Genomic DNA, 27,031 nt, shown 5'->3' with positions numbered 1-27,031 from the left:
CTGCTGACTTTGCTTTGAGCTGCGGGGGATCCCCCCCTTCCTCTGCCAACACCCGGACGTTCGGTGGCCCAAATGGCCGCAAACAAAACATCCGCTCTGCCTGCTCCTCTCTCCGCTCGCCGGTTCCTTTCTATGTGGCTCTCCACTGGGCCTTTGGTTCTCCGTCCTGGGCGGTCTGGTCTGTGCTGCTGCTCCTCGGTGCCTCTTGACCTGGGCCAACGTGGTCTCCACACACCCTGCCAGCTGGATCCACCCCTGGATTGTCCCCAGGTCGTCACGGTGAAGCGCCCAGGCCAGCAGCTCCTTTCTCAAGCCCTCCTTAAAGATTTCGACTTTGGTTTGGGCTGACCACTCTGGGACCCTTTTGGCAAGCAACTGGAATTCCTCGTCGAACTCCGATACACTTCTCTGGCCTTGAGTGATGGTTTTCAGCCTATATCTCGCCTTGATGCGCTCAAGGGGGTCCCGGAAGCACGCTTCCAATGCGGCTAAGAACGCCCTCGCTGACCCCAAGCATGGGGCACATCGGGCATGAAGCTGGACGTACCAACTCGCTGCGCCTCCTCTCAACGCTGCTCCTACGGCTCTCACTCGGCTGGCCTCCGATCTGAAGGTATGTATGTTGTCCTCCAAATACCCTCGTACCAGCGTTAGGAAGAAATCAAGGTCTTCGGACTTCCCTCCGAATTCTGCACGCAGCTCCTCTCTCCTCTGCTGCAGGGGCTGGGGCTGCATCCCCTGGGCGCCTGCGTGTGCCATTCCTCCCGGGGGTACGGGTTGCCCGAACAACGCTCCGGGTTGCCCCATGCCACGTCCTGCCCCGGCTGGGACTGCTACAGGAAGGGTCTGCGGGGTTGTCGCGGCTCCCCGTGGCTTTCCCTCTCCTCCGTCGCTCGGAGCTGCCTGGGTCCTACCTCTCGCCCCCAGAATCTGGCTGCTCCCCGCGCTCGCCTCCCATGGCGACTCCACGCGGGGCTGGGGTTCCTCCAGCAGGGGGGCCAGGCGATCCATCAGCCTTGACATCATGGCTAATGTGGTTTCCATGGCAGCTACCCTCTCCTCCAAGTAACCATACCTTTGGGGGGAGGTGAAGTCTATCTCGCTGCTGCCTCTTCCTGCGACCTCTCTCGTTCGCCTTTGGATGACCCCGTTAGGGTTAGCGTATGCTGTTGAGGAGGCGAGCGCCGCCACTCTTTCGAGCTCCGCCTCGGCCTCGCTGAGAAGCGAGGTTGGTTTTCCGCCCATCGCTCCGAGGACGGTGTCTTCTTTCTCCTCCAAGGGGGATTCTCTCCCCTCTTCCATCATAGCACCTCACCGCTGCTGCAGGATGGTGCGAGGAATTCCGGCTTAATGTCAGCTCACGACAGCTGGGCTCAATGATGACACGAGACTTCCATCGTAATCAAACAAAGAACTTTACTATCAGATACTAAGACACAGAAAAGCCAGAATTGCCTGGACGCAGCAGGCAGCCCCTTATATTCCCTCCCACTTGTTCGAACGGTAAATTCCCGCCACACCCAAAACCCCGCGCAAAAGCTTCCCGCCATCACATAACTGCTTTCTTCAAGGCCACCAGCTACAGGGTTCTTATCAGGGCAAAACGTCAGGAGTTCAGTTTCCAGCGCCAAATTCTGGGCTCCGGAAACTGGATCCTGACATTAAAGGAGAAAATCTTTGTTCCCACAAATCTTCCTTCCCACAATTCATATTAGACAGGCCCCTACATTGGCAGTCTTCAGAAAGAACTTGAAGACCTGGCTGTTTCGATGTGCCTTCCCAGATTAGGAAATCTCCAATTAGGAAATCTCCAATTAGGAAATCTCTAATACCAAGTCCCATAAGCACTTTATTAGAACCAAGATTGTTGCACATCGCACTCTGCACTTGCCCTATAAGCCTTATATACCACCTGTCACATCAGCACTTTTAATCTTGTATCCATTATTCTGGCCCGGCCCAGTTCTATTGTGTCTTAATGTATTGTTGATTACTTGTTGTTTATATTGCTTGAATTGTTTTTAATTTGCCGTAGGTTTTGTATTGTTATATTGTGTGTTGAGGCCTTGGCCTTTGTAAGCTGTATCGAGTCCTTCGGGAGATGCTAGCGGGGTACAAATAAAGTTTAATAATAATAATAATAATAATAATAATAATAGATGTAAATTATTTTGTTACTACAATCATAGTTAGGAAATATTGCTTAATTTACTTTGTTTTACAGTAGAGTTTCGCTTATCCATCATAAACAGGCCGGCAGAACATTGGATAAGCGAAAATGCTGGATTATAAGGAGGGATTAAGGAAAAGCCTATTAAGCATCAAATTACGTTACGATTTTACAAATTAAGCACCAAAACTTCATGTCTTACAACAAACAGACAGAAAAAGCAGTTCAGTACACAGTAATGTTATGTAGTTATCGTTGTATTTATGAATTTAGCACCAAAACATTGCAATGTTTTGAAACAGCTGTGGATCTGGGTGGGAGGCAGACTCCGTTGGATAATACAGAACGTTGGATGAGCGAGACTCTACTATATTTTATTTGTCATGAAGCCTGGTAATCAGATTGCTGAGCTAGCAGTACAGGGAAAGCTTGAAGACTGACCACTTGTAATAATGCACATACATTTTACTAGCGTTGAAAATGTCCACAGCTTTATTGTTTGAAGCTATAGGAACATGGTGCACTATAAGGCAGCTAACACACCTTCTGCTTGCTGAACATCCACTGGGATGGCAATAAATGAGATCCACACATGCATCCTCTATTCACCACATAAGTCCTGCCCCCACCCCGCCCCCAAGTCTCTAACACTGCAAAAACTTTTGGTAGAAAAAGAAAAGTCAATTTTTTTGTTAAACTTGTGGTCACGCAATTTTTTTGTGAGCTCCTCACCCACAACAGTCATAAACCCATAAATTAGGTGAACTCCTATGTTATTACACATGGCGTTGGCAAGGGAACAATTTCATTCCATAGCCACTCAGAAGAACTTGGTTGCCAGTCAATTTAAAAATATGATATAATATATTGTATATGTGTTATAAACAATTATTTTCCTCCCTAGCTCACTCACTTACGAGTGGGTTGCTCACCTGAAAAAAGAATAGAAGTTGCTGGGTAAGTTCAATTCATCTTACTATCCCCTGCCCCTCCCCCCAATCTAACAATAAAAGTTAAAATATAAATACAATAGCGGTATCCCAATAATTTGCATGCTTCACCTTTCCCTTTCTATGGAACAGAAAAATACAGTTTGAAAGGACTATTTATTTTGTAGAATGGATCAGAAACACCTTTCTCTTCCCTCCCCCAAACATTTTCTTTGAACTCATGCTATAGTCCTTACATTGTATGCCTCCATTTGCTCCTTCTGGGTAGTGAGTTGGATCTATAGCAGACACATCTAAGTTCAAAATATTGTTTTATTGTGCAGGTCAGACCTTCTGTCCCAAACTGTGCTCTGAACCTTTGATCTTGTTGACTGAGCTTACTGTGATTTTCTTCCTATCGTCATCATCATAATAAATTTTTATGTATTACCCACCTCTCCTTTTGTCTCAAGGTGGAGCACAACATATTCTAGTAGTTGCCAACCTTTGGTCCTTTGGGCTTTAGCTCCCACAATTCCTAAAGGCTGGTAAGCTGGCTGGGATTTCTGGGAGTTGAGGTCCAAAACACCTGGATGACTAAAGGTTGGCAACCAATGACATCGTCAAACACACCTATAAAATCACACATTGAAACATAGTTAAAATGCAACCATAAAAGCATATATTTACTTTGTCCCGGTTTTGTTCTGTTGTTAATATTTCTGGGTAGGAATAAGAATCTGAAACATAAATCATTGATATGCTTTCTGATCACAGTCACTAAGATCAAAATTGCAAAAAACTCTGGAAAACAGAGTTCTACGTGGAGCAATCTCCCCCAGACGTGCAAGAGCGCGCCCTCCATCCTGTAGCTCAGCAGACGAAGTGGGAAGACGTCGACGTGGGAGGCGGTCCCTATCGAAGAGCACCACAAGCTCCTCCTCTGGCTCCGACTCCTCCTCTAGCTCCTCCCCTTCTCCCAAAAGGGGAAGAAAGCATAGGAGCAGGAAGCATAGAAGCAAGGCTCCTTTAGTAAGGAATACTGGCCAGCATTGGCAGCCACCCAAGCCTCCCAAGGAGGGCTATTGGCAACTTACGCCCCAAGGGCAAATGATTTTTTGTGCAGGCCCCAATGCTTATGTATTAAAGAGAAGTGATAGGGGCAATCATAACATGAGACACATAAGTCAAATTGGTGATGTGTTTGAGGACCCCTTAGAAGGTCCCTCTACACCCAACTCAAGACTGAGCCTTAATGAACATCAAGAGACGTTACTGGACTTATCTGAGTCATCAGATGAGAACCCAATATTTCTGGAGGAAGCGAAAGAAAAAGAACAGGATAAATTCAATGCTGAAGAGTATAAAAAATGTAATGCTATATTGTCAAGGATGATAAACGCATTAGACTTGCCAACAGCCAAACCACAGGAAACAGTGGAAGACCCAATGTTTCCTACTGATGAGCAAGATGTTCCTAACACTACTGCATTGCCTTCCTTGCCTTATCTATTAAAACTTACTAAAGTACCAGAAGGGTCACCAGCGGCAGCACCTGCCATGCCCAGGAAAGCTGACAACCTTTATAGAATCGACTTAACAAATGCAACAGCTTTTGCAACAGAGGCCCTGCTCCTATCTAAATATCAAAAAGAATTTGCGAAACATCTAGCGGAGTCAGCAGGGAAAATGTTTGCAATCGCAACATCGACTAGACGTCATGCTTGGCTGAGAGCATCCGACCTGTCTGAAGAAGGTAGATCCTTAGCAAAAGAACTGCCCATGCTCCACGATGGTTTATTCAATACAACCACAGATGAGAAATTAAAACACAACCAAGAGATGAAGAAAACACTACAAATATATGGTTTCCCAAAGCAGAACACGTTCCATCACCGACCGAGATGGCAGAACACCTCTCCATACTACAGAAGAGGCTTCGGAAACTACATAAACACGCAACAACGCCAGTATACCACACAATATACTAGACCATTTGTGCCGAAGAAGCAAAGTTTCGGAGCGAAGAACCGTTTTCAACCGTATCAAAGTAAACCTAACCGCCCTGGGGGTCCAAAGCAGCGTTTTTGATGATAACTCAGCGGGCGAATCAACCGCGGTTGAATCATTGTGTAAAGTTGTTAATGTTAAACATGTTGAATGCCTCACCTATGAAGAGAGTGGGAAAGTTTGTAATGGATCTGCCACGTTTGGCGATCGTTTGGCCCCATTTTTCAATGTTTGGGCCGGGATAACAACTGATAAGTGGGTTTTGAAAATTATAAAATACGGTTACTTCATTGAGTTTAAGCAATTGCCTCCTGTTGTGAGAGTTAAAGTTACAGCTTAATCTCCTTTACTGCAGGAAGAGATTGACAAACTCCTTTCAAAAGGGGCCATTTCCCCTTTGCATCCAAGAAACCAAAAGTTATGTTTTTACTCAAGGTACTTTTTGGTATCTAAGAAAGGAGGAGGTCAACAACCAATCTTAGATCTGAGGGATGTAAATTCTTACATAGAACCTAAGAAGTTTCGAATGTTGTCATTGAAAATCCTGTTACCGTTACTGAATAAAGGTGATTGGTTCGCAACGGTGGATCTTAAGGACGCTTATTTCCATATTTCAATAAATAAGCAACATAGGAAATATCTAGCTTTTATGGTGGGAGACAATGCCTACACTTTCAATGTCTTGGCTTTCGTATTCGCGACTGCGCCACGAGTATTTACTAAGTGTATGGCGGTGGTTGCGGCTTACCTGCATACCTCAGGGATTACGGTTTATCCATACATAGACGATTGGATATTGTAGCAAGATCTAAGGAAATTCTTGCAGAGCGTGTAAAAAAAAACCTATGTTTTCTCCAGTCCCTAGGTCTCATCGTGAATTGGGAGAAGTCCCAGCTTACTCCAACAAGAAGGATACAGTTCATTGGCTCAATACTGGATTCAGAGTTGGAGAGGGCGTACCTACCCGACGACCATTTCGAAAATCTAAAGAAAATTATTATTCAAGAGAAAAGAGTACAAGCCAGGACTATCCAAGTCATTCTGGGGCACATGGCATCCACTACAGCAGTGACCCCACTTGCAAGGCTGAACATGAGATTGCTACAGTCATGGTTCTTTTCGTTATTCGACCCACTAACATGCAGACCCTACATACGCCCAACGTTACCCAGGGAAGTGCGGACCTCCCTACTTTGGTGGTTGGAGCACGGCAATGTCTGTGTGGGATTGCCATTCCATGAAGTTACCGCTTCCAAGACCATGACAACAGACTCTTCACTCATGGGGTGGGGAGCGCATGTGGACGGCCTCACAGCCCAAGGAAAGTGGTCACCACTAGAATCCACCTTACACATAAATCAGTTGGAATTACTAGCAGTAGGGAAGGCATTGAAAGCCTTCAAGCTAGTGCTCACCAACAGGGTCAATCAAATTCTCACAGACAATACCACTGTCATGTTTTACATCAACAAACAGGGTGGCACACATTCCCCCACATTACTGACTCTAATATGGCGCTGGTGTGTGGACAGAAACATTCATCTCATCGCGGTCCACCTACCAGGAAAGCAAAACACACTAGCAGACTTTTTGAGCAGGAGCCCACTAGGTCATCACAAGCGGTCCCTAAATGAGGAAGTAGCTTCACAACTTTTCAGGGAGTGGCCGACTCCCACGATAGATCTGTTTGCATCACAAGCCAACAGGAAGTGTCTGATCACTCCTTGGTGGCCTCGTCAACTGTGGTTTGCGCTAGTGCTGCAGTTGTCCAGGGAGAGGTTCAGTCCACTTCCGCGCAGAACGGATCTCTTAACGACGCAGGACAACTGTGTCCTTTACCCGGATGTCCGGGGTTTAAGACTAACAGCTTGGAGAATACTCCCGCTCCAGGAGGGTTAGATCCAGCTTTATCGAAAGATGTGATAGATGTTTTAGAGGCCGTGCAGAGGGCCACTACAAAAAAATCATATCTTTATAAATGGACAAGATTTTCAAAATTTGCCCAAGAGAGGGATGCGGACCCATGTATGGCCTCTACCACAGTAGTGTTGGAATTTTTGATGCACCTTGCCAACCAAGGTCTTGCCCTGTCATCTTGAAAGTGCTACTTAGCAGCTTTAACTTGGTTCCGCAGGAGAGCAGGCTTACCATCTTGTTTTAGTGATCCATTGGTAACACAATTAATGAAAGGTTTTAAGAATATTAGACCCCCAGTTACACCAGTCGTTTCGGCCTGGAGCCTTGGAATAGTGCTTACAGCATTGACAAAGCCACCTTTCGAGCCAATGGCGACAGTGGACTTATCCTTTTTGTCCTGGAAGACAGCATTCCTAGTAGCAATCACTTCGGCCCATAAGGCGGGTGAGCTTTGTGCATTGAGGTGCGATGAACCGTATTTTCGGATGCATAAGGACAGAGTAGTTCTACGAACTGATCTGGCTTTCCTTCCTAAGGTGGCTACGAAATTCCATCTCTCCCAGGAAATAGTGCTGCCAGCCCTATTTCAACACCCGGCTTCTCCTTTGGAAAAGACTTTGCATTTATTGGATGTCAGGAGGGCCCTGGCCTTCTGCATAGATAGAACATCGAGTACGAGAAGATCCTCGAGATTATTCTTGAAATACCGGAAGGACTCCATAGGTCTTCCGGTGTCATCTCAACGCCTGTCATCGTGGATAGTACTGACTATTCATAAGGCTTACAGTATGGCAGGGAAGGACTTACCTTTGCAGGTGAAAGCACACTCCACGAGAGCGGTGGTGACATCAACGGCTTTCTTGAGAGGGGTACCGTTAGACGTGGTCTGCAGAGCTGCTACCTGGTCTACCCCTTCAACTTTTGTGACTCACTACAAGCTGGATGTCGCATCAAAGAGGGATGCAGCCTTCGGCAGGGCAGTTCTTTTTTCAGCTGTGGCATGACTAATTCCACCTAGGTTAGCAGCTCGCTAGTCTACCATATGTGTGATTCACAGGCTAGCCACGCGGGGAAAATATAGGTTGCTTACCTGTAAACATAGTTTCCTGAGTAGTAGCCTGTGAATTCACACATCCCCGCCCATCCTCCCCACTCTGTGGTCATGCCCAGGACTTCTGGCTGCTTTTGCAGTGGAGGAACTGGCCGGTAGCCCCGCAGCAGGGCTATTTATTGAGTGGAGAGAAAGGGGCGGGGCTACTCTAACGGTCAGCTGGAGTGAGCTCGTGATTGTCCGTTGCTGCCTGCGCGCGCGCAGGAAATACCATATGTGTGAATTCACAGGCTACCACTCGGGAAACTAAGTTTACAGGTAAGCAACCTATATTTCCTATATGACTGATGGTTCGGAGTCTGGGATGCTTAAGACCTGTCAGGTTATTCACAAGCATCACACCAACCTGTTAAACAAAATGCCTTTATTGAAAAATTGATCCCTTTCATGGAATATATCAAGGGGGGCACACAGCACCACCCACCCATCACTTAAACCACTGGAAAGATCGGGTTCCTCTGGATTGTAAGCTTTACTGAATACATTTAATGACTACTTTCTATTATCTTCAATACTCTGCAGATGGCATTGCTATCAGTGTTTTTTATCTTCTTTCTAATTTTATTTTGTCTGTTTATATTGTACTTAACAAAAATTAAAACAATTTAAAAGAAATTGTACTGACAGCCGGATTACATAGAAGCAGTTATGCAGGGTCAGGCATGTAGCCGGGGGGGGGGGGGGGGCTTGGAGGGCTTCAGCCCCCCGAAATTCTCATGGTGGTTCGCGAAAAGGCCTTACTGGTGCATTATTTAAACTGTTATGTTTATTTATATCATGATCTGATCACCATACTCAATATATCCCAAATGCATGGGGGTATTGGGGTAACTATACAAAAGGTTTGCTAGGGTAGACCCTCTTTCACTCAGACTCAGCCCCCCCCCCCGCCCGAATCGAAATCCTGGCTAAGGGTCAGTGCAGGGTAAGACTAGAATCTTATTATCAGGGCTGACCAGGAGGATCAAGACCTATGCCATTTGTAAAAGGCACTATAATCAGTCAGATCCAATTACCACACCAAGAGTCAGAAGGAGCAAGAGGCAAACGCTTATACTGTGAAAGTGTTTAAACCAGTCACTTTGAACTCTTGCCCTCCAGAAGCCTTCGGTGTCTTGGCCAATGATCGGGGATTCTGGGAGCCGAAGTCCAAAACATCTAGAACAGCCGAGTTTGGGAAACACTGGTTTAGATGCTTTCTGATTAAGAGAGCAATAGGCTACCAGAAAATATGGAATTGCTATAGTATCTGGGAATTACTGGACATTTCAGTCTTATCTCTCTGCTGTCTTACTATACATGGATAATGTACACAAAACCATGACCTCTCAGCTTTAAAACAAAGACCTGTAACATAGTGGGAAACACCCCAAGGTTTCCTTTTTTCTCTCCAAATATTGTCCCACTATAGTTGTAAACATAGTTCTAGGACTAGTCTCGGCCAGTGATTTCAACTAAACAAAGTTGAAATGAAACATGGGAAACCTTCCTGTAGCAGCTAGATAAATAGGTCTCAACTTCTGAACATAGAAGCCCTGTGTGGACATGCCTGTGATGAATGTGGTCTTTGGAGCAAATTGTAGATAAGAACGCTTGTACATGAAAAATTGTGTATTTACAGTAGTTAGTTTCAGTTTAGTTGAATTTTTTATTTTGATTCTTTACGTTGAGATTATTTGTTATTTTCTTTTCTGGTGTATTCTGGCATTTTTTTTCACCAATCAAAATACTTTGGAAAGTCAGCACCCCTTCATTTCAGACACCATGCCAAACCATGGTGAAGGAAGCCTAAAAGGGAGCTGAAAGGAGACATGATAGCCATGTATAAATATGTGAGAGGAAGTTACAGGGATGAGGGAGCAAGCTTGATTTCTGCTTCCCTAGAGACTAGGACACGGAACAATGGCTTCAAACTACAAGAAAGGAGATTCCATCTGAACATTAGGAAAAACTTCCTGACTGTGAGAGCTGTTCAGCAGTGGAACTCTCTGCTCTGGAGTGTGGTGGAGGCTCCTTCTTTGGAGGCTTTCAAACAGAGGTTGGATGGCCATCTGTCAGGGGTGCTTTGAATGCAATGTTCCTGCTTCTTGGCAGGGGTTTGGACCGGATAGCCCATGAGGTCTCTTCCAACTCTCTGATTCTCTGATTCTATGAATTATGGTGTCACTTTATGTCCTTAATGGAAAACATGGCTTGTGATGAGCTGACAAACCAGAATTGGAGATTATGTTTTGAAGTGGGTTTGAAATCCACAGCTCATACTAATTGTTCTTTGGTGTACTATGAGAACCACAACAATGGCTGTTACTAAAAGCCACTAAAAGGCTGCAGACACAGATGTTGAGCAGATAGAAAGTGAGATTGCATATGGTGGTCTAAGGTTTGACTTCCTAGTTTGTGCTATAAATTTTGATTTGGGCAAACTGTAAATTAGCATGACATCTGTGTAGATATTTCCATTCCAATTATTCAGATCCCATGTGTACAATAATTATTTTCACCTGCAGATATACAATCAACATGTTCTGAGAACAAAAATAAAGTAGGGTATCATTGCATTTTCAGTATTACCAAAGTTATCATCCAAAGTATTATCAAAGTTCTCATCTAAGGAACTCAGATTCCCCCTTTTTAATTCTTGTAATAACTTCGAGTTGTACCATAGTTTGAGATATTCTAACTGAGTTTGGCCACACCTACACTGCCATTATCATGCAGATTGAACAGTTAGGGATTTTGAAGAAGCACGAACAGAGGACAAAAGGGAGAAACGTACCAAGAGAAAACGTACCCTTCGGAGTGAGAAGGGTGGCATATAAATGTCTCAAATAAATAAATAAGGCACGTCAAGCAAACCCTTGTCAGGACCGCCTTCCATCTGGAAATCTAAATCCTCATTGTGAAAGACTATGTGGATCCAGAATACAGACCAGCACCAAGACTCTACTCTTGGAAAACAATCATACTCGCCAACAAGTGATTGCCTATGATAATAATCAGTGTAGACTCATATAATGCAGCTAAACTACTTTAAACTGGATTATATGACTATATAATGCAGTTCAAGCTGCATTATAATGGCAATGTAGATGAGGCCTTTGAGAGATAACTAAAAGTCACAGATGAGTAGAGGTGTGTGTGTGACTTTATTTGGTTCTGCTCCAGCACTCTTAGCTATTAAACGAAACAATGCTAATTCAAATGGCTCCCAGAGACACACCTTTATGATCCCTTGAGGAGAATCTCTGCAGAGGACAAAAGGTGCATATAAGAAGAGATTTATGTAAAACATCTTATTCAGTGCAAATTTTAGGACAATAAAGGGATAAAAGAAAGAAAGATGTGGATAAGGATCAGACCATTTCAAGGAAATATAGTGTCACTATACATTTGTTACTCTGCCTTACAGCAGTTTGACTTGTAATTGTTCTTCATGTGAATTCCAGGAAAATGTATTGTTGAAGGCTTTCACGGCCAAAATCACTGGGGTGTTGTGTGGTCTCCGGGCTGTACAGCCATGTTGCAGCAGCATTTCCTCCTGCATCTGTGGCTGGCATCGTTAGAGGATCCAGGATAGTTGGTAGCAAAGTATCTGCAATTTAGTACATCTTGTCATGTTTTGCATCATAGACTAGTTGAAGATCTGTCTTGTCTCTAGCCACCAGGTTTCTCCTTGCAACAGCAGGTGTTCTATTTTTCGTTCTCCTTTCCGCTCCCCCTCTTTTTTTTAAGGAATGTTTTTTGATGAAACATTTTTGTAGTTTTGTGGCGTGTGCTGTTCACTGGTGTTGTTACTCAAAATGAAATATTTCAGACAGTATAGAATACTTTGAAATACACGTTGCGAAGTCATTGTCAGACAATTCTATTTAAAGCTTCAGATAATCTTTATTATATTTTTGTTTTATTGCAGAAAACCTGTTGAATGTGAAAATATTACCTTTGCAATACCTGGGTAAGAAATGTGTACAAAGTGCGGTCGGACAAAACGGTAATGTTGTGGGGGCTGGAAACATGTCTTTCCACTGTTCATCTGACTTGAGTTTTAAGTAAAGCAATATCCATTCTTTCACCTCTTCCCAAACAGTCGGCACTGTGAGAGCTTTGAGAATACTAATCAGCTATATATGTGTGTGAGAGACAAACAGACAGACAGAGAAACATACCTGTTCTCTTCACACACCTCATACACATACATGGACAAACGAAATAAATATTATCACTTTTAAAGCTGTCATGATCTATCTTTTCTTCAATAAAGGACAAAGCATCTAACAACTATCATGTATGTATCCACTGGGACTAAATGCAGATGTCTGATTTTTCTCTTATATTTCCTGAGACCATTATGGAGAATGTAGCTAGCTATTGGTTGATAGGACATGTGGATGCAGAACTCCACATTATATGTTTTTTTGTCCCCACAGGGTTTTGTTTTAGGGTTTTTCAAATTTTACAAGGAGCTTTAGTTTGAAGTCAAGATTCTAAAATGGAAAGAAAATATTCTTCATTCTTTCCAGACTGTTTTCCAATCCTAGTGTCCCCCACTATTGTATATATTACATTGAAGATAATAGCAAGAAGGCTGGGCAGATTTTGAAAGCACAATATTTCACTCTGAAAGTTCTGAATTAAAAAGCTCCCCTCTTCTTTCCCAGCTCACAGCATTGCCTCCATCTTCAAACCGCAGCCTCAGTGGCTACATTTAATAAAAGAAAAATAAATTGATAAAACATAATGGAGGTGCATCTAATGTGAAGCCTCTTCTACATTACTAGATCCTAACTAGTGTAAGATCTGAAGAGTGGGAGGATGAAAGTATAGTATAGGTGGGTTTCAATTTATGTAAGAATTGCATTCCTGGGCTTGCAGTATGAATTAACACTCATAATTAGGGGGAGCCAGTTCCACAGCGAATAATTGGAGATCAAAGTAATGTATTGTAAGTGAACTGGAAGCAGCCATATAATTAGTTATTTTTACTCAGTCCAGCAGCAATTTTTAAAGTTTCAAGATAAAATATCAGAGCTTTTCCAGGATAAAAATGTGCATATACTCTCCAGAAGAACCAAAGGTATAACTGCTGATCCCAACATGACTTGGCTAGAATTAAGTGAACTGTCTCCCCAGAATGACTCCGTCTCCAACCTGGGGGGGGGGGGGGGGTAAGAGACACCTCTTTTCCAGATATCAGGGCTCCACTTTCACACACACATACACACATCTAAATAGACAGAAGAAATATCTTCTAGCCACATCAAAGTTCCAAGACTGCAGTTTCTTCATAACTCTCACAAGGGAGCCGCGGTGGCACAGTGGGTTAACAAACCCTTGTGCTGGCTGAACTATTGACCTGAAGGTCAGCGGTTCAAATCCACAAGACAGGGTGAGCTCCTGTCTGTAAGCCCCAGCTTCCCATGCAAGGACATGAGAGAAGCCTCCCTCAGGATGGTAAGACATCCAGGCCTCCTCTGGGTAATGTCTCTGCAGACAGCCAATTGTCTCAACCAGAAGCAACTTTCTCCAGTCACTTCTGACATGATTTAAAAAATCACCCTCACAAAAGTCTTCTGAGTAAAGTAAATGGCTTCCTCTCAAATGCAGTTTCTTCATTACCCTCTCAATAGTCTTCTAATTACTCCATCACACTAGAGAATGACTCCACTTTAAATCAGATTGCTGCCTGCTGCAGAATTCTTGGGTTTGTAGTTTAGGGAGGAGATTTTAACAGCCTCATTAAACTACAAACCCCAGAATTCTGCAGGAGGCAGAAACCAGATTTAAAGTGGAGTCATTCTCTAGTGTGATGAAGTAGAAAGCAAAAGAAATTGATTTCTTCCCAAAATGCCAAGATGGTAGTTGCTTTCTTCCCTCCACCCCCAGCATCCACACCCTAGACAGGTAAAACAAACCCAGATCAGCTTTTCTTGTTACTTAAGCCTCTATGCTAAAACTCCAAATATCTTTGCTGTCTCATCTTACCTTCCTCACTCTCACACCTTCTTACTTTTCCACCCTGCTCAACTGCAAAAACACCCTGGGAAAGTTATGTTTCCTCTCGTGACCACCTGTGATTTGCACCTATGGTAATTCCTGCACTTGCGCAGGCAGCATCAGACCTCTTGAGACTCAAAGAAACCGTTAGCAAAGCCCCGCCCACCTCCGTCAGCATAAATAGCCCTCTGCGGAGCTAACGGTCAGTTCTTTAAATCCGCCGCATTCAGGCAGCCGGAGAATTGAGATTCATTACTTCATCAATTACTTAACTATATATTTAACTCAAAACTTGATCGTGGAGACTCCAAAACTAAAATAATGTCTCAAACCACAGGCTTCAAACGATGTACGGCCTGTCAGGCAAATTTAGGGAGGAGATTTTAACAGCCTCATTAAACTACAAACCCCAGAATTCTGCAGGAGGCAGAAACCAGATTTAAAGTGGAGTCATTCTCTAGTGTGATGAAGTAGAAAGCAAAAGAAATTGATTTCTTCCCAAAATGCCAAGATGGTAGTTGCTTTCTTCCCTCCACCCCCAGCATCCACACCCTAGACAGATAAAACAAACCCAGATCAGCTTTTCTTGTTACTTAAGCCTCTATGCTAAAACTCCAAATATCTTTGCTGTCTCATCTTACCTTCCTCACTCTCACACCTTCTTACTTTTCCACCCTGCTCAACTGCAAAAACACCCTGGGAAAGTTATGTTTCCTCTCGTGACCACCTGTGATTTGCACCTATGGTAATTCCTGCACTTGCGCAGGCAGCATCAGACCTCTTGAGACTCAAAGAAACCGTTAGCAAAGCCCCGCCCACCTCCATCAGCATAAATAGCCCTCTGCGGAGCTAACGGTCAGTTCTTTAAATCCGCCGCATTCAGGCAGCCGGAGAATTGAGATTCATTACTTCATCAATTACTTAACTATATATTTAACTCAAAACTTGATCGTGGAGACTCCAAAACTAAAATAATGTCTCAAACCACAGGCTTCAAACGATGTACGGCCTGTCAGGCAAATTTTCCTGATAATGATGCACACACGCTGTGCATTGTGTGCCTTGGTGAAGGACACATATTACAACCGTGTGGTATATGTCAGTCCTTCACCTCACAAACAAGAAAAAAGAGAGAAATTTGCCTTAAAGAAACTCTTTACGAGCGGGCGCTTCTCCCCCCAATGCCCTCGAAGCGGCAAAATGGCGATTCAAAGACAACAACAGAGATGAATTTACTTGAATTGTCATTTTCTGCTCAAACGAAGACGCGTAATAAGAAAAAAAAAAAAGAAAGAGCACCTGGCTCAGAACAAAATATTAAAAACAAGAAATCAACTGATACGCCAGTTGAACTCTCGCAGCCAGCAATACCAAAAGATGCAGGCACAGGAGAAGGCCCCACGCCTACGCATGCAATCCAGAAGGACACAGAGCTGGGATCGGCAAGAACACGCCCAGCGCATGCGCAGGAGCCTAGGGAGAACCAAAACACTCCCCCGATGCCGACACTTTCGGCGCTGGCACCACCCACAACCTCCACGGGGGAATCAAGAGAGGAGCCGATCCAAGCTCCTCCCACTGCTCTTTCTCAAGCACCTGGCCCTTCCTCAGCTGTGGAGGAAGGGCACTCTGTGTGAAGCCGTGCGAGGGCACCTTTGCGTCATCCAAGTAATGTTCTTGGCTCAGCGAAGCCTGGAGAACGCCGGCGCCGGAACCACTCGATATCTATGATCGAATCCAGCTCTTCCTCAAGCCCATCTTCCAACTCCTCCCCTTCCAAAGCAAGGAAGCGATGCCGAAGGGGGAGGAGCAGAAGAAGCCTGTCACATAGAGACAGAGGATTGAGAGGCTATTCACACTCATCTTCTAGATCTTGTAGAGAAGGGTATAAAGAATAGGCGATGGCCAAACAATAATAGCTGGACAGGGGTAAAGCAGATCCCACCAACTGTCCCTCCAATATAAAGAATTCACACCACTTTGGCACCAATATAATGTTTGAGGGGATGTTTCATTAATTAATTTCCGCTGCCACCGTAACTATAATGTACAGGAACACCCTAGCTGTTTAAAATATTAAAAATGTTTTTTAAGACCACCAAGGACTGGGTTTTATTATTTCTTCTATAAAGGGAAGCAGGTGAGGTTGTTTGGAAAGAACTATAGCCACAAAGGCACACTTGACTCAGGCTTTTAAGTTTCAAAATAATCAAGGAAAGTTTATTGGTAAGAATATACAGAAGAAAGTAAATGCTGTTAAAGCTTGGCTGTTACAGAGAAAATGTTCTTGTCTTTCAAAGCGTAATGGTTACAAGTAAATGGTTCTTTCTTTGTTACAACACAGAGATTTTCTTCTCTTTAAAACCAAGTACACTTGACAGGATCTGAATCTCTGCCAAGATACAACTGTAGCTTAGCTACCCCTCAACTGTGGCCTAGCTAACTACAAAACCAGCTATCTTTCCCTGATAACTGTTCCAGTTTGCCACAGCTTCTTTTGCTGGCAAACCTAAGGCAAACTGCCTTCCCTAAACTAATCTTAAAACACGAACTCCTAAACTACCTTCCTACTCTAATCTCCAACAACAACAGACTGACTGAAAAAGCCCTCTTCTTTCCCTCCAAACAGTCTAAACTCCGTCCCCCTTTTTAAACCAATCCTGGCTGTTCTAAGGCTGACTCAGGCCTAGGCCACTCCCCCTCTCTGAAATGGTGCTTTCCCTAAACTAAAATGGCTCCTGCTGCCCTCTGCCAGGCCTTCTAAAGCTGCAACTAACTGGCCTGTTTCTCCTAGGCCCTGCCATCCAGGCTGGCAAGGTAAGGGATCTTTACAAAGGGCTCCCCCCAAAGGGGATATTGGCAAATGACTCACAGGGACCTATTTATTTTGGTGGAGCACCTGCTCCTTATCAATGGCAGAATACCAATATCCCAAACAATTACAACATAATACCACAGGGACCCATAGTCCCTAGAATAAATAGAAATTTACCATCAACATCAAGTGACATAACAATGCAAAATGAATCAATACCAGAACAAGAAATTAACATTGATGTTCCACAATCGGAGCAAATAGATCTATCAGACTCATCAGATGATGAAACAACTACACCTGATGAATCAAGGAAAAAAGACCCTGTTACAAATGCGAATGAGGACATTGCAAAATTTACAGCCTTGTTAGCAAGACTAATTAAGGCACTGGACTTACCTTCCCCAAAACCACTGGAACCGGTAGAAGACCCCATGTTTCCTGCTGACCAAAAGGAAACATCAAATAATACCACACTACCAATACTACCATACCTTTTGAAGCTTTCCAAGGTGCCAGAGGGATCTCCAGCATCAGCACCAGCCATACCACGAAGAGTAGATAATTTGTACAGACTAGATTTATCTAACAATGACTGGGTGTATAAACCATTTAAACCAAACACGGTTATAGCAGAAGTAGGCCAGGGAAAGAAGTCAAAGAAAACAACACCTTCAGATAAGGAAGGGAGAAAAATAGACGCCATGGGAAAAAAGACTCATATAGCAGCAGGACTCATTAAAAGGATGGCACACTATGCCACATATATGAGTGCCTATCAAACGTTCCTGTGGAACAAGATGTGCCCTTACATTGACTTACTACCAGAAAATGAACAACGTTTGCCAAGAGCTTTCCAATCAGAAGCTCTATTGCTAGCAAAGTTTCAAAAAGACTTCGCTAAACACTTAGCAGAAACTTCAGGCAAAAGGCGAAAGATTTATACGATCTGAAGAGAAACCAGAGTAACTTCAGGCATGATATTTGCAACTGCAACAGCAGTTAGACGTCATACTTGGCTAAGAGCATCTTCTTTATCAGAAGATGGACGCACGCTTGCTGAGGAACTTCCCATGAATGAAAACGGCCTTTTCAATCCATTAACAGATGAAAAACTAAAGCACACACAGGAGATGAAGAAAACCATCCAGTTTTACGGCATCCGACGTCAAACAAATTACCAGCAAAAAACCACGATGGCAGCCACCCTACTACAGAAGATATCCTGGTAATTACTACAATGGGCAGCAACGCCAATGCACCTTTCAGAACAGCAAGCCCTATACACAAGGAAGACAAACCTATGGAGCGAAAAATCGCTTCCAGCCATATCAGAATAAGCCTAACCATATAGGGGGAAACAAACAGTGTTTTTGACATTGAATCACAAAATACAACAACCAACGCATCTCCAGAAGGAAATGCACCTTTATTCGATGTTTGTTTTAAATCAAATGTATTATCAAATGTTAATTGTTGTTCTAAACAAGTTTCAGATGTAAGACACTTGAAGTTCCCATGTTTTGGGTCACGTTTGACCCCTTTTTTATGATGTATGGGCTAATATTACCACTGATGCCTGGGTTTTAGAAATAGTTTAGAATGGTTTTTATATTGATTTTGAGAATATACTTCCAGTTGGACAAGTAAGAAGTACACCTTCCTCTGACCCGTTACTAGAGGAGATTAAAAATCTATTAGCTAAAGGAGCAATTTGTTGTGTAGATCCATCAGCACACAAACAATGTTTCTTCTCAAGATACTTTTTAGTATCCAAGTGGGAAGGTGGTCAATGCCCTATTCTAGACTTTGGTAACATGAATAAATATATCACACCAAAAAAGTTTAGAATGGTGTCACTAAAAATAATACTACCTTTACTGAATAAAAATGTTTGGTTTTCAATGGTGGATTTGAAAGATGCTTATTTCCATATCTTAATTAATAAGGAACATCGTAAATATCTGACTTTTATGGTTGACAACCAGGCATATCAGTTCAATGTGCTCCCCTTCGAATTGGTAACTGCACCAAGAGTGTTTACAAAGTGCATGGCCATAATAGCGGCATTTCTCCGCACAACAGGGATAATGATTTACCCGTATATTGATGATTGGTCAATAGTTGCTAATTCTAAAGGAAAATTGGAATCCGACATTAGCAAAACATTGTATTCTCTCCAGTCCCTAGGTCTGATAGTGAATTGGGAAAAATCCCATCTCACACCAACGAGAAGGATTCAATTCATCGGAGCAATGTTGGATTCAGAAGAGCAGAAGGCGTTCCTACCCAACGACCGATTCACAAATCTGCGAACTCTAATTTTACAAACATTACAGCAGAAAAGAGTAAAGGCAAAACAGATTCAAAAAATTCTAGGTCACATGGCGTCGACCACTGCTGTAACACCAAATGCGAGATTGCACCTCAGACCATTACAAACATGGTTCCTATCAGTTTTCAAACCATTGCAACACAAACCCAACACCTGTTTTTCCCTCCCTGGGGACATACGCAGACCCCTGCTATGGTGGTTGGAACATCACAATGTCTGTGCTGGCCTACCTTTCCATCAACCAAAACCTACAATAGTTCTGACAACAGACTCTTCACTCAAGGACTGGGGTGCTCATGTAGAGGGTCTAACTGCCCAAGGCATGTGGACCACACAAGAGTCAAAATACCACATAAATCTATTAGAACTGTTAGCAGTAGAGAGAGCTTTAAAAGCGTTCCAATTGCTTCTTACGAATCAGACCGTTCAACTAGTCACAGACAATGCCACGGTAATGTTTTACATAAACAAACAAGGAGGGACTCATTCCCCAACATTACTTTCATTAACACTCAAGATATGGCACTGGTGCATAGCAAGGGGCATACACCTAATAGCCGTCCATCTACCGGAAGAACAAAATGTACTAGCAGATTACCTGAGTAGATCACCATTAACTCACCACGAATGGATGCTGAACAGGGAAGTAACATTGCTTCTGTTTCAGACATGGGGTTGGCCAGAAGTAGACCTATTTGCATCACCGGAGAACAGACAATGCCGGATGTTTTGTGCTTGTCTGAGGCAGAATGCAATACACAATTGTCTGGGAGATGGATTTCTACAAGATTGGGGGAGCTTCAAGGTTTACGCCTTTCCTCCAATCTGTCTGCTACTACGAGTAGTGTTGAAATTGTTTCAGGACAGAGCCCAGGGAATCTTGATAGCCCCATGGTGGCCATGACAGCCGTGGTTCTCTCTGGTGCTACAGATGTCACAAAGGGTATTCATACCCCTACCGAACAGGAAGGACCTACTGTCAACACAAAACAATTTGGTCCTCTACCCGGATGTGCAAGCCCTAAAACTAATGGCTTGGAGGATATTTCCGGGCCAGTGACCTTGACATCCACTTTATCTAAACCTGTGCAAGCAGTCCTAGAGGCTGCTCACAGACAGTCAACTAAAAGATCTTACACTTATAAGTGGGCACGATTCACGAAGTTCACTCAAGAAAAGGGTATTAACCCCCTGAAGCATCTACATCATTGACATTAGATTTCTTAGTATCTTTGATAGACTCAGGTCTGTCGTTATCGTCACTAAAGTGTTACCTTGCAGCTATGTCTTGGTACAGAAGGAAAGCTAGTCTATCATCTTGCTTTAAGGACCCTTTAATATCTCTGTTTCTGAAAGAGGCTAAAAACATGAGGCCCACAGTAACACCAGTGGCCCCATCATGGAGTTTGGAGGTAGTACTTATGGCCCTAACTAAACACCCCTTTGAACCACTTGCAATGACGGGAATGTTGTTTTTATCATGGAAAACAGCCTTTCTGGTAGCAATTACCTCCGCAAGTAGAGCAGGAGAGCTTTATGCGCTTAGGCGTGATGAACCATATATGAAAATACATAAGGACAAGGTGGTTCTCAGGACCGATGTAGCCTTTTTGCCTAAAGTAGTCAGTAGCTTCCATGTGTCCCAGGAGATAGTATTACCAGCCTTTTTCCAAAATCCAGCAACACCATTGGAAAAATCACTACATATGCTAGATGTTAGAAGGGCAATAGCTTATTATGTAGATAGGACAGCGAAAACTCAACAGACCCCAAGACTATTTATAAGATATAGAAGGGACACTGTAGGTATCATCACAGCGACTTTCTAAGTGGATTGTCTCATCTATTCGAACAGCTTACCATGTGCCTGGCAAAGTTTTACCTTTGCAGGTTAAGGCGCATTCTACAATATCATCACAGCGACTTTCTAAGTGGATTGTCTCAGCTATTCGAACAGCTTACCATGTGCCTGGCAAAGTTTTACCTTCGCAGGTTAAGGCGCATTCTACAATATCATCACAGCGACTTTCTAAGTGGATTGTCTCAGCTATTCAAACAGCTTACCATGTGCCTGGCAAAGTTTTACCTTCGCAGGTTAAGGCGCATTCTACAAGAGCAGTTGCGACAACAACAGCCTTCATGAGAGGAGTTCCGATCGATGATGTGTGCAGGGCAGCGACCTGGTCTACGCCTTTGACCTTTGTGACACATTATAAACTAGACCTGAAGTCTAAGAAGGACGCCGCCTTCGGAAGAGCAGTTCTTTTTTCAGCTGTGGCATGACGCCCTCCATCCAAGGTTAGCAGCTTGTTAGTCTATTACCATAGGTGCAAATCACAGGTGGTCACGAGGGGAAAGTGTAGGTTGCTTACCTGTAAACATGGTTTCCCGAGTGACCACCTGTGGATTTGCACAACCCGCCCATCCTCCCCACTGCGTCACGCCTCAGGACTTCTGTCTGCAAATTGTGGCGGAAGAACTCCCCGTTAGCTCCGCAGAGGGCTATTTATGCTGACGGAGGTGGGCGGGGCTTCGCTAACGGTTTCTTTGAGTCTCGAGAGGTCTGATGCTGCCTGCGCGAGCGCAGGAATTACCATAGGTGCAAATCCACAGGTGGTCACTCGGTAACCATGTTTACAGGTAAGCAACCTACACTTTTGCATGTTATGCTTTACAAGTGAACTTTCCATTGACTCATTTACTTCTGGAGAACAGTAAATATGAAATAGGAAGATTGAAACAGAACAAACTCATCCCTTACAGTGTTGTTGTTTCTGGTGTTTTCTTTGTTTGATCCCTATTTAAAAGGTTCCCCTAGCCCAGTGGTTCTCAACCATGGGTCCTCCAGGTCTTAGGAATTGTGGGACTTCAGCTCCCACAATTCCTAACAGCTGGTAAGATGGCTAGGATTTCTGGGAGTTGAAATCCAAAACACCTGGAGGACCAAAGGCTGAGAACCACTGCCCTCACTCATTAGGCCTAAACCGATTAGGTAAAAATTCAGGATCCTACCCAAGCAAGGATCGTCAAAAACTTTTTTCAATCTTCTAGCTTTTCCATTGTTTCCATTGCTCACTACATGTTCATTTTCATCGGTAGTTCAGGGGCTTTTTCATCCCTTTCATTTATCATGTGGTTTTCTGTACTACAAGAACCAGATCTACTAATAATTGACTTTGTTTAATGGGGAACTCTATGTCTGTCTTGGGTCTGTTTCTGGGTTTGTTCTTGTGGCACATGCACTCATGAGCTCATTTTAGAGTTCTAGTTCCATCCTTTCCTTATACAACAAAGGTGGGGAGGCAGCACAGAATGGACTTTTTCACCAACTGTATCTGGCATAAACAATGGTGGTGAATGCTGGAAGTTACAGTCCAACAGGACAGTTGTACATTGTTCACCATTTTCTAGACAATAAGCTGCTGCTTCATTCTGAAGTGACAAAGAGATTAATAATATGATACTTAGTACTGAAGGTAAAGAAAGGTCAAGATGCTGAATCGTTTATTTTTGGCTATTGTTTGTTGTTTATTCATTCAGTTTCTTCCAACTCTTTGTGACCTCATGAACCAGCCCATGCCAGAAATCCATCACCACCCTCAGCTCCTTCAAGGTCAAGCCAGTCACTTTAAAGATATCATTTATCCATCTTGCCCTTGGTCGGCTTCTCTTCCTTTTTCCTTCCATTTCCCCCAGCATCACATTCTCTTCTCTAAGCTTTCCTGTTTTCTCATTATATGGCCAGAGTACTTCATCTGTGCCTCTAATATCCTTCCCTCCAGTTCAAAAGCACCTATCTTCCTTCACTCAGCCTTCCTTATGGTCCAGCTCTCGCATCCATATGTTACTACGGGGATTATTTTGGCTATTATTTTATCCAAAAGAAGAGGCTATGGCAGATCATGTGACTCTCTACAATGTCAACAGCAATTCAGAATTCATCTTTCTGTCCCATTAGGTCCTCTTTGAGAAATCCAAAAGATGAGGAAGACGTGGTAAGAATTACACATTTTATTTTAATGAGCTAATGATGCAAATACAAGAAAGTAAATCCATACTAAATTACCTTTTCCATAGGAAATAAAGTATGACATTGAAACCTATGGTTGTCCACTTGAAGTGGATTATCGAGAAACATTTCGGCCGACAGTTCTCTTGTAAGTAAAAATGAAGCATTGTGGATATCCAGAAAAAGACAGCTTTCTACACTGATCCTGGGAAGGAAACACCAAGCAGATTTGGGCTTGTCTACATTGCCATATAGTGCAGTTTAAAACTGCATTATATGGTCAGTGTAGACCAGTGGTTCTCAACCTGGGGTCCCCAGATGTTTTTGGCCTACAACTCCCAGAAATCCCAGCCAGTGTACCAGCTGTTAGGATTTCTGGGAGTTGAAGGCCAAAAACATCTGGGGACCCCAGGTTGAAAACCACTGGTGTAGACACATATAACACCATTCACTGCATTTAAACTGCATCATATGAGTCTATACTGATTTCCTGAACAAGACTTGAGGATGACAAAGAAATCATTCTACTTCCTCTACTGCTTTTTACTCTAATGGAAACATGATTTTAGTTGTATTACTTACACATAATTTAAAGGAGCCAGATACTGTCTGATTATGGAAGCTAATCAGAGTGAGCTCTGGCCAGTACCTGGATGGGAGGCTGCTGATGAATAGCAGGAGCTGTAGGCTATTCTTCATAAGAAGGAACTGGCAACACCTCAGAGTATCCCTTACCTAAGAAAATGCTACGAAATTCACAGAATCGCATATATACACACACTAGAAAAACAGCAAGGAAAAGGGAAATGGCCACAAAGGGCTACATCTCTCACTCCTCAATAAGAAGCACTACATTTTGTTGGCAAAAGAGAAGTGTCATCCAGACTTTGAAAATATGTTGCTCTCTGGATCACAAACAGGAAGACTTTGAATATGTCTTTTATTCTTTCTAAGAATGTTTTTTCCCCCCTCATTTTTGTTGTTTTCAGATTTATGAGTGATAAACCTGTTGGTACTGTTGAGGCAAACTACGTACTGTGGGAAATGAATGGCAGAAATGACTTTGAATACAACTCAACTATGGAAGAGGTCACTGATTTGTAATACTCCTTTGTTGTAGATAGGGGTATGTGAACAGGCTGCCATGTTTGAATCTGTTTTCTTTCATAGAGGCAAAGACCTTCACAGTATTAGCAGATCCACTTATTAAAAATAATGGTGCTTCAATGTAAGTGTTTATTGATGTTGTGACCAATCTTATTAGCACTTCTGTTTAAGAAAACTACTCCAAAGGGGTTTAAATCCACACAGGCAGGTGAAAAAACGGGCTTTCGCTGATGGCTGTCCACATGCCATCCCAAATATTTCCAAAATAACATGTGGCTATAAAAAAACCCCAAAAAACCCCAAACCCTTTTTTTTTAAAAAAAGGAAACTCACCGGGAGCCATTTGGCTTCTCTTCCTGCTTGAAGGAACAAACCAATGACACCCGAGCCAGGAGCAATTTGGGCCCCTCTTCTTTTTGAGCATCATTGGTATGTTCCTTCAGACAGGAGGACAAGCCAAATGGCTCCTGATGAGTTTCCTTTTTATTTTTGAGGGTTTGGGGGGGGGGGGGGTTGGGGAGGGGGTTGGTGCCCTCTCCAACATGAGATTGCTATCATGAGATAGAAAAACATGAGATTGCTATCTGGACTGCCCCCTCAGAAGTCTGGAATTTCTGAGGGGGCAGTCCAGACAGCGGTCATAGTGGATTTTCCCCACACCTTCCAAAAAGGTGCAAAACAAACCCACTAACATCTAATCTCACCACAAAGCAGAGTTTTCCTGCTTTGCGGTGAAAGCATTGAGGATTTCATGGGGCATCGTTTGGACGCCCTCTACAAATATCCGGGAGCATGCGTGCTTTCCACGCTGTGTGGATCCGTCCACAGTGAAGAACCTGCCAAAGATTCTATTTTGCTCAGTCACGAGTCTTTTGCCTTGGTTTTGTGAACTTGTTCTTGTTGCTTTAATTTTGCTGAAGTAAAGCTTTTTGAGTTCCTTTAAACTTGGTTTCAAGGCTATTCTTGGGCAAAGCAGGACATTGATGGATTCTGACGGATTGTGATACCAAATTGATAGGGGTAACTAACACTCCAGAAAATAGGATTAGAATTCAAAACGACCTGAACAAATTAGAGAGCTGGGCCAAAACTAACAAAATTAATTTCAACAAGAAAAAATGTAAAATACTACACTTAGGCAGAAAAAAAATGAAAGGCACAGATACAGGATGGGTGACACCTGGCTTGATATCAGTACATGTGAAAAAGATCTTAGAGTCTTAATGGACAACAAGTTAAACTTGAGCTAACTATGTCATGCCACAATTAAAACAGTTAATGAAATGGGGGTCGCTTTCTGATCATAAGAGCTGTTCAGCAGTGGAACTCAATGCCTCTGAGCGTGGTGAAGGCTCTTTCTTTGGAGGCTTTTGAACAGAGGCTGGATGGCTATCTGTCAGGAGTACTTTAATTGTGTTTTTCCTGCATGACAGGGGGTTGGACAAGATGGTCCATGCGTTCACCTCCAATTCTATGATTCTTTGCTGATTTGTACATGTACATTAATGGGGGGGGGCTGTGCCCCCCTCCACACACACACAATCTCTGAGATTTTGTTCAAAACTCAGAAATGGCTATTATTATTTATTCTGCAACATTTTCCTGTCCATAGTTTACAAAGATGCTGATTACATTCCTCTTGTCAAATATAAAGTCTAACAGTACAGATCTCATATGGAATAGCACAACCTAAACACTTCTGCGTGCAAACATTTTTATACATAGTAACATGGGAAATTCTGGGTACTTACTTACTTAGGCAATCCCTCGTTGGATGAGTAGGATAGTCTTCCAGGATCAGTATTCTTGTGGATCCATAGGTGACTGTGGAGCCCTATTCTTTTCTTTTTTTTATAATAGTTTTTATTAAGGTTTTAAAAAATAACATCGAAAGAGGGAGAATATTAAAAAAGATGATAGGAAAGTAGGAAAAAAGTAAGAAATACATCCCCCTACCCCCAAGTCCACCAAAAAAAAATACAAAAATATAAAAGCCACACAAAATAAAAAAAGGGGGGGGGGAGAAAAAAAGGAAAAAAAAAGTATAAAATAAAAATTGACTTCCATCTCTCCATCAGGTGTTGTGTCCTCAATGATATTTCCATTATTTCCACTTCATAGTATTCCTCTTATTTATTTATTTCCTTTTCGTAATTTTCATATAGAGTCCAATCTGTCCTCTTTATCGGGTTCCCGGTATTCTTTTTCAAGAAAAAAGTTAATTCGTCCATTTCTCTTATTTCTCTTAATTTCCCTATCCACTCTTCAGTGGTAGGGATATCTTCCTGTTTCCAAAACTTCGCCAATAATATTCTCGCCGCTGTTGTAGCATAAGTAAATAGACTATCTTCGTTCTCATCTAATTGTAATTCCAAATCTGTAAATCCCAATAGATAATATTCTGGTTTCTTCTTAAAAACTCTCTTCAAAATTTTTTGTAGCTCTTCATGTACTTTCGTCCAATACTTCTCTATTTCTTTACACGTCCACCACATATGATAAAAAGTACCTGTTTGATGGCAACCCTTCCAACATTTATCAGAAGTATTCTTGTTCATTAAAGATAATTTCTTAGGAGTGGTATACCATCTGTGGAACATTTTTATCCAGTTTTCTTTTAAATCTGTTGCATAT

General features: G+C 42.9%; 1 protein-coding gene across 1 annotated transcript in view; it reads left to right on the top strand.

Moving 5' to 3' along the window:
* Window positions 1–27,031, top strand: part of CATSPERE (catsper channel auxiliary subunit epsilon) — a 122,096-nt gene that overhangs the window by 79,125 nt on the left and 15,940 nt on the right. The window contains exons 19-23 of the mRNA XM_067464150.1: window positions 3,075–3,127; window positions 12,051–12,092; window positions 23,240–23,276; window positions 23,359–23,438; window positions 24,280–24,379. Of these exons, the coding sequence (XP_067320251.1) occupies window positions 3,075–3,127; window positions 12,051–12,092; window positions 23,240–23,276; window positions 23,359–23,438; window positions 24,280–24,379 (312 nt within the window). The remainder of the gene's footprint in view (window positions 1–3,074; window positions 3,128–12,050; window positions 12,093–23,239; window positions 23,277–23,358; window positions 23,439–24,279; window positions 24,380–27,031) is intronic.

Source organism: Anolis sagrei, chromosome 1, assembly GCF_037176765.1.
Source record: "Anolis sagrei isolate rAnoSag1 chromosome 1, rAnoSag1.mat, whole genome shotgun sequence".
In the NCBI taxonomy this organism is placed as follows: domain Eukaryota; kingdom Metazoa; phylum Chordata; class Lepidosauria; order Squamata; family Dactyloidae; genus Anolis; species Anolis sagrei.
The sequence above is the reverse complement of the archived record's forward strand: the minus strand, read 5'-3'. Positions and strand labels throughout refer to the sequence as shown.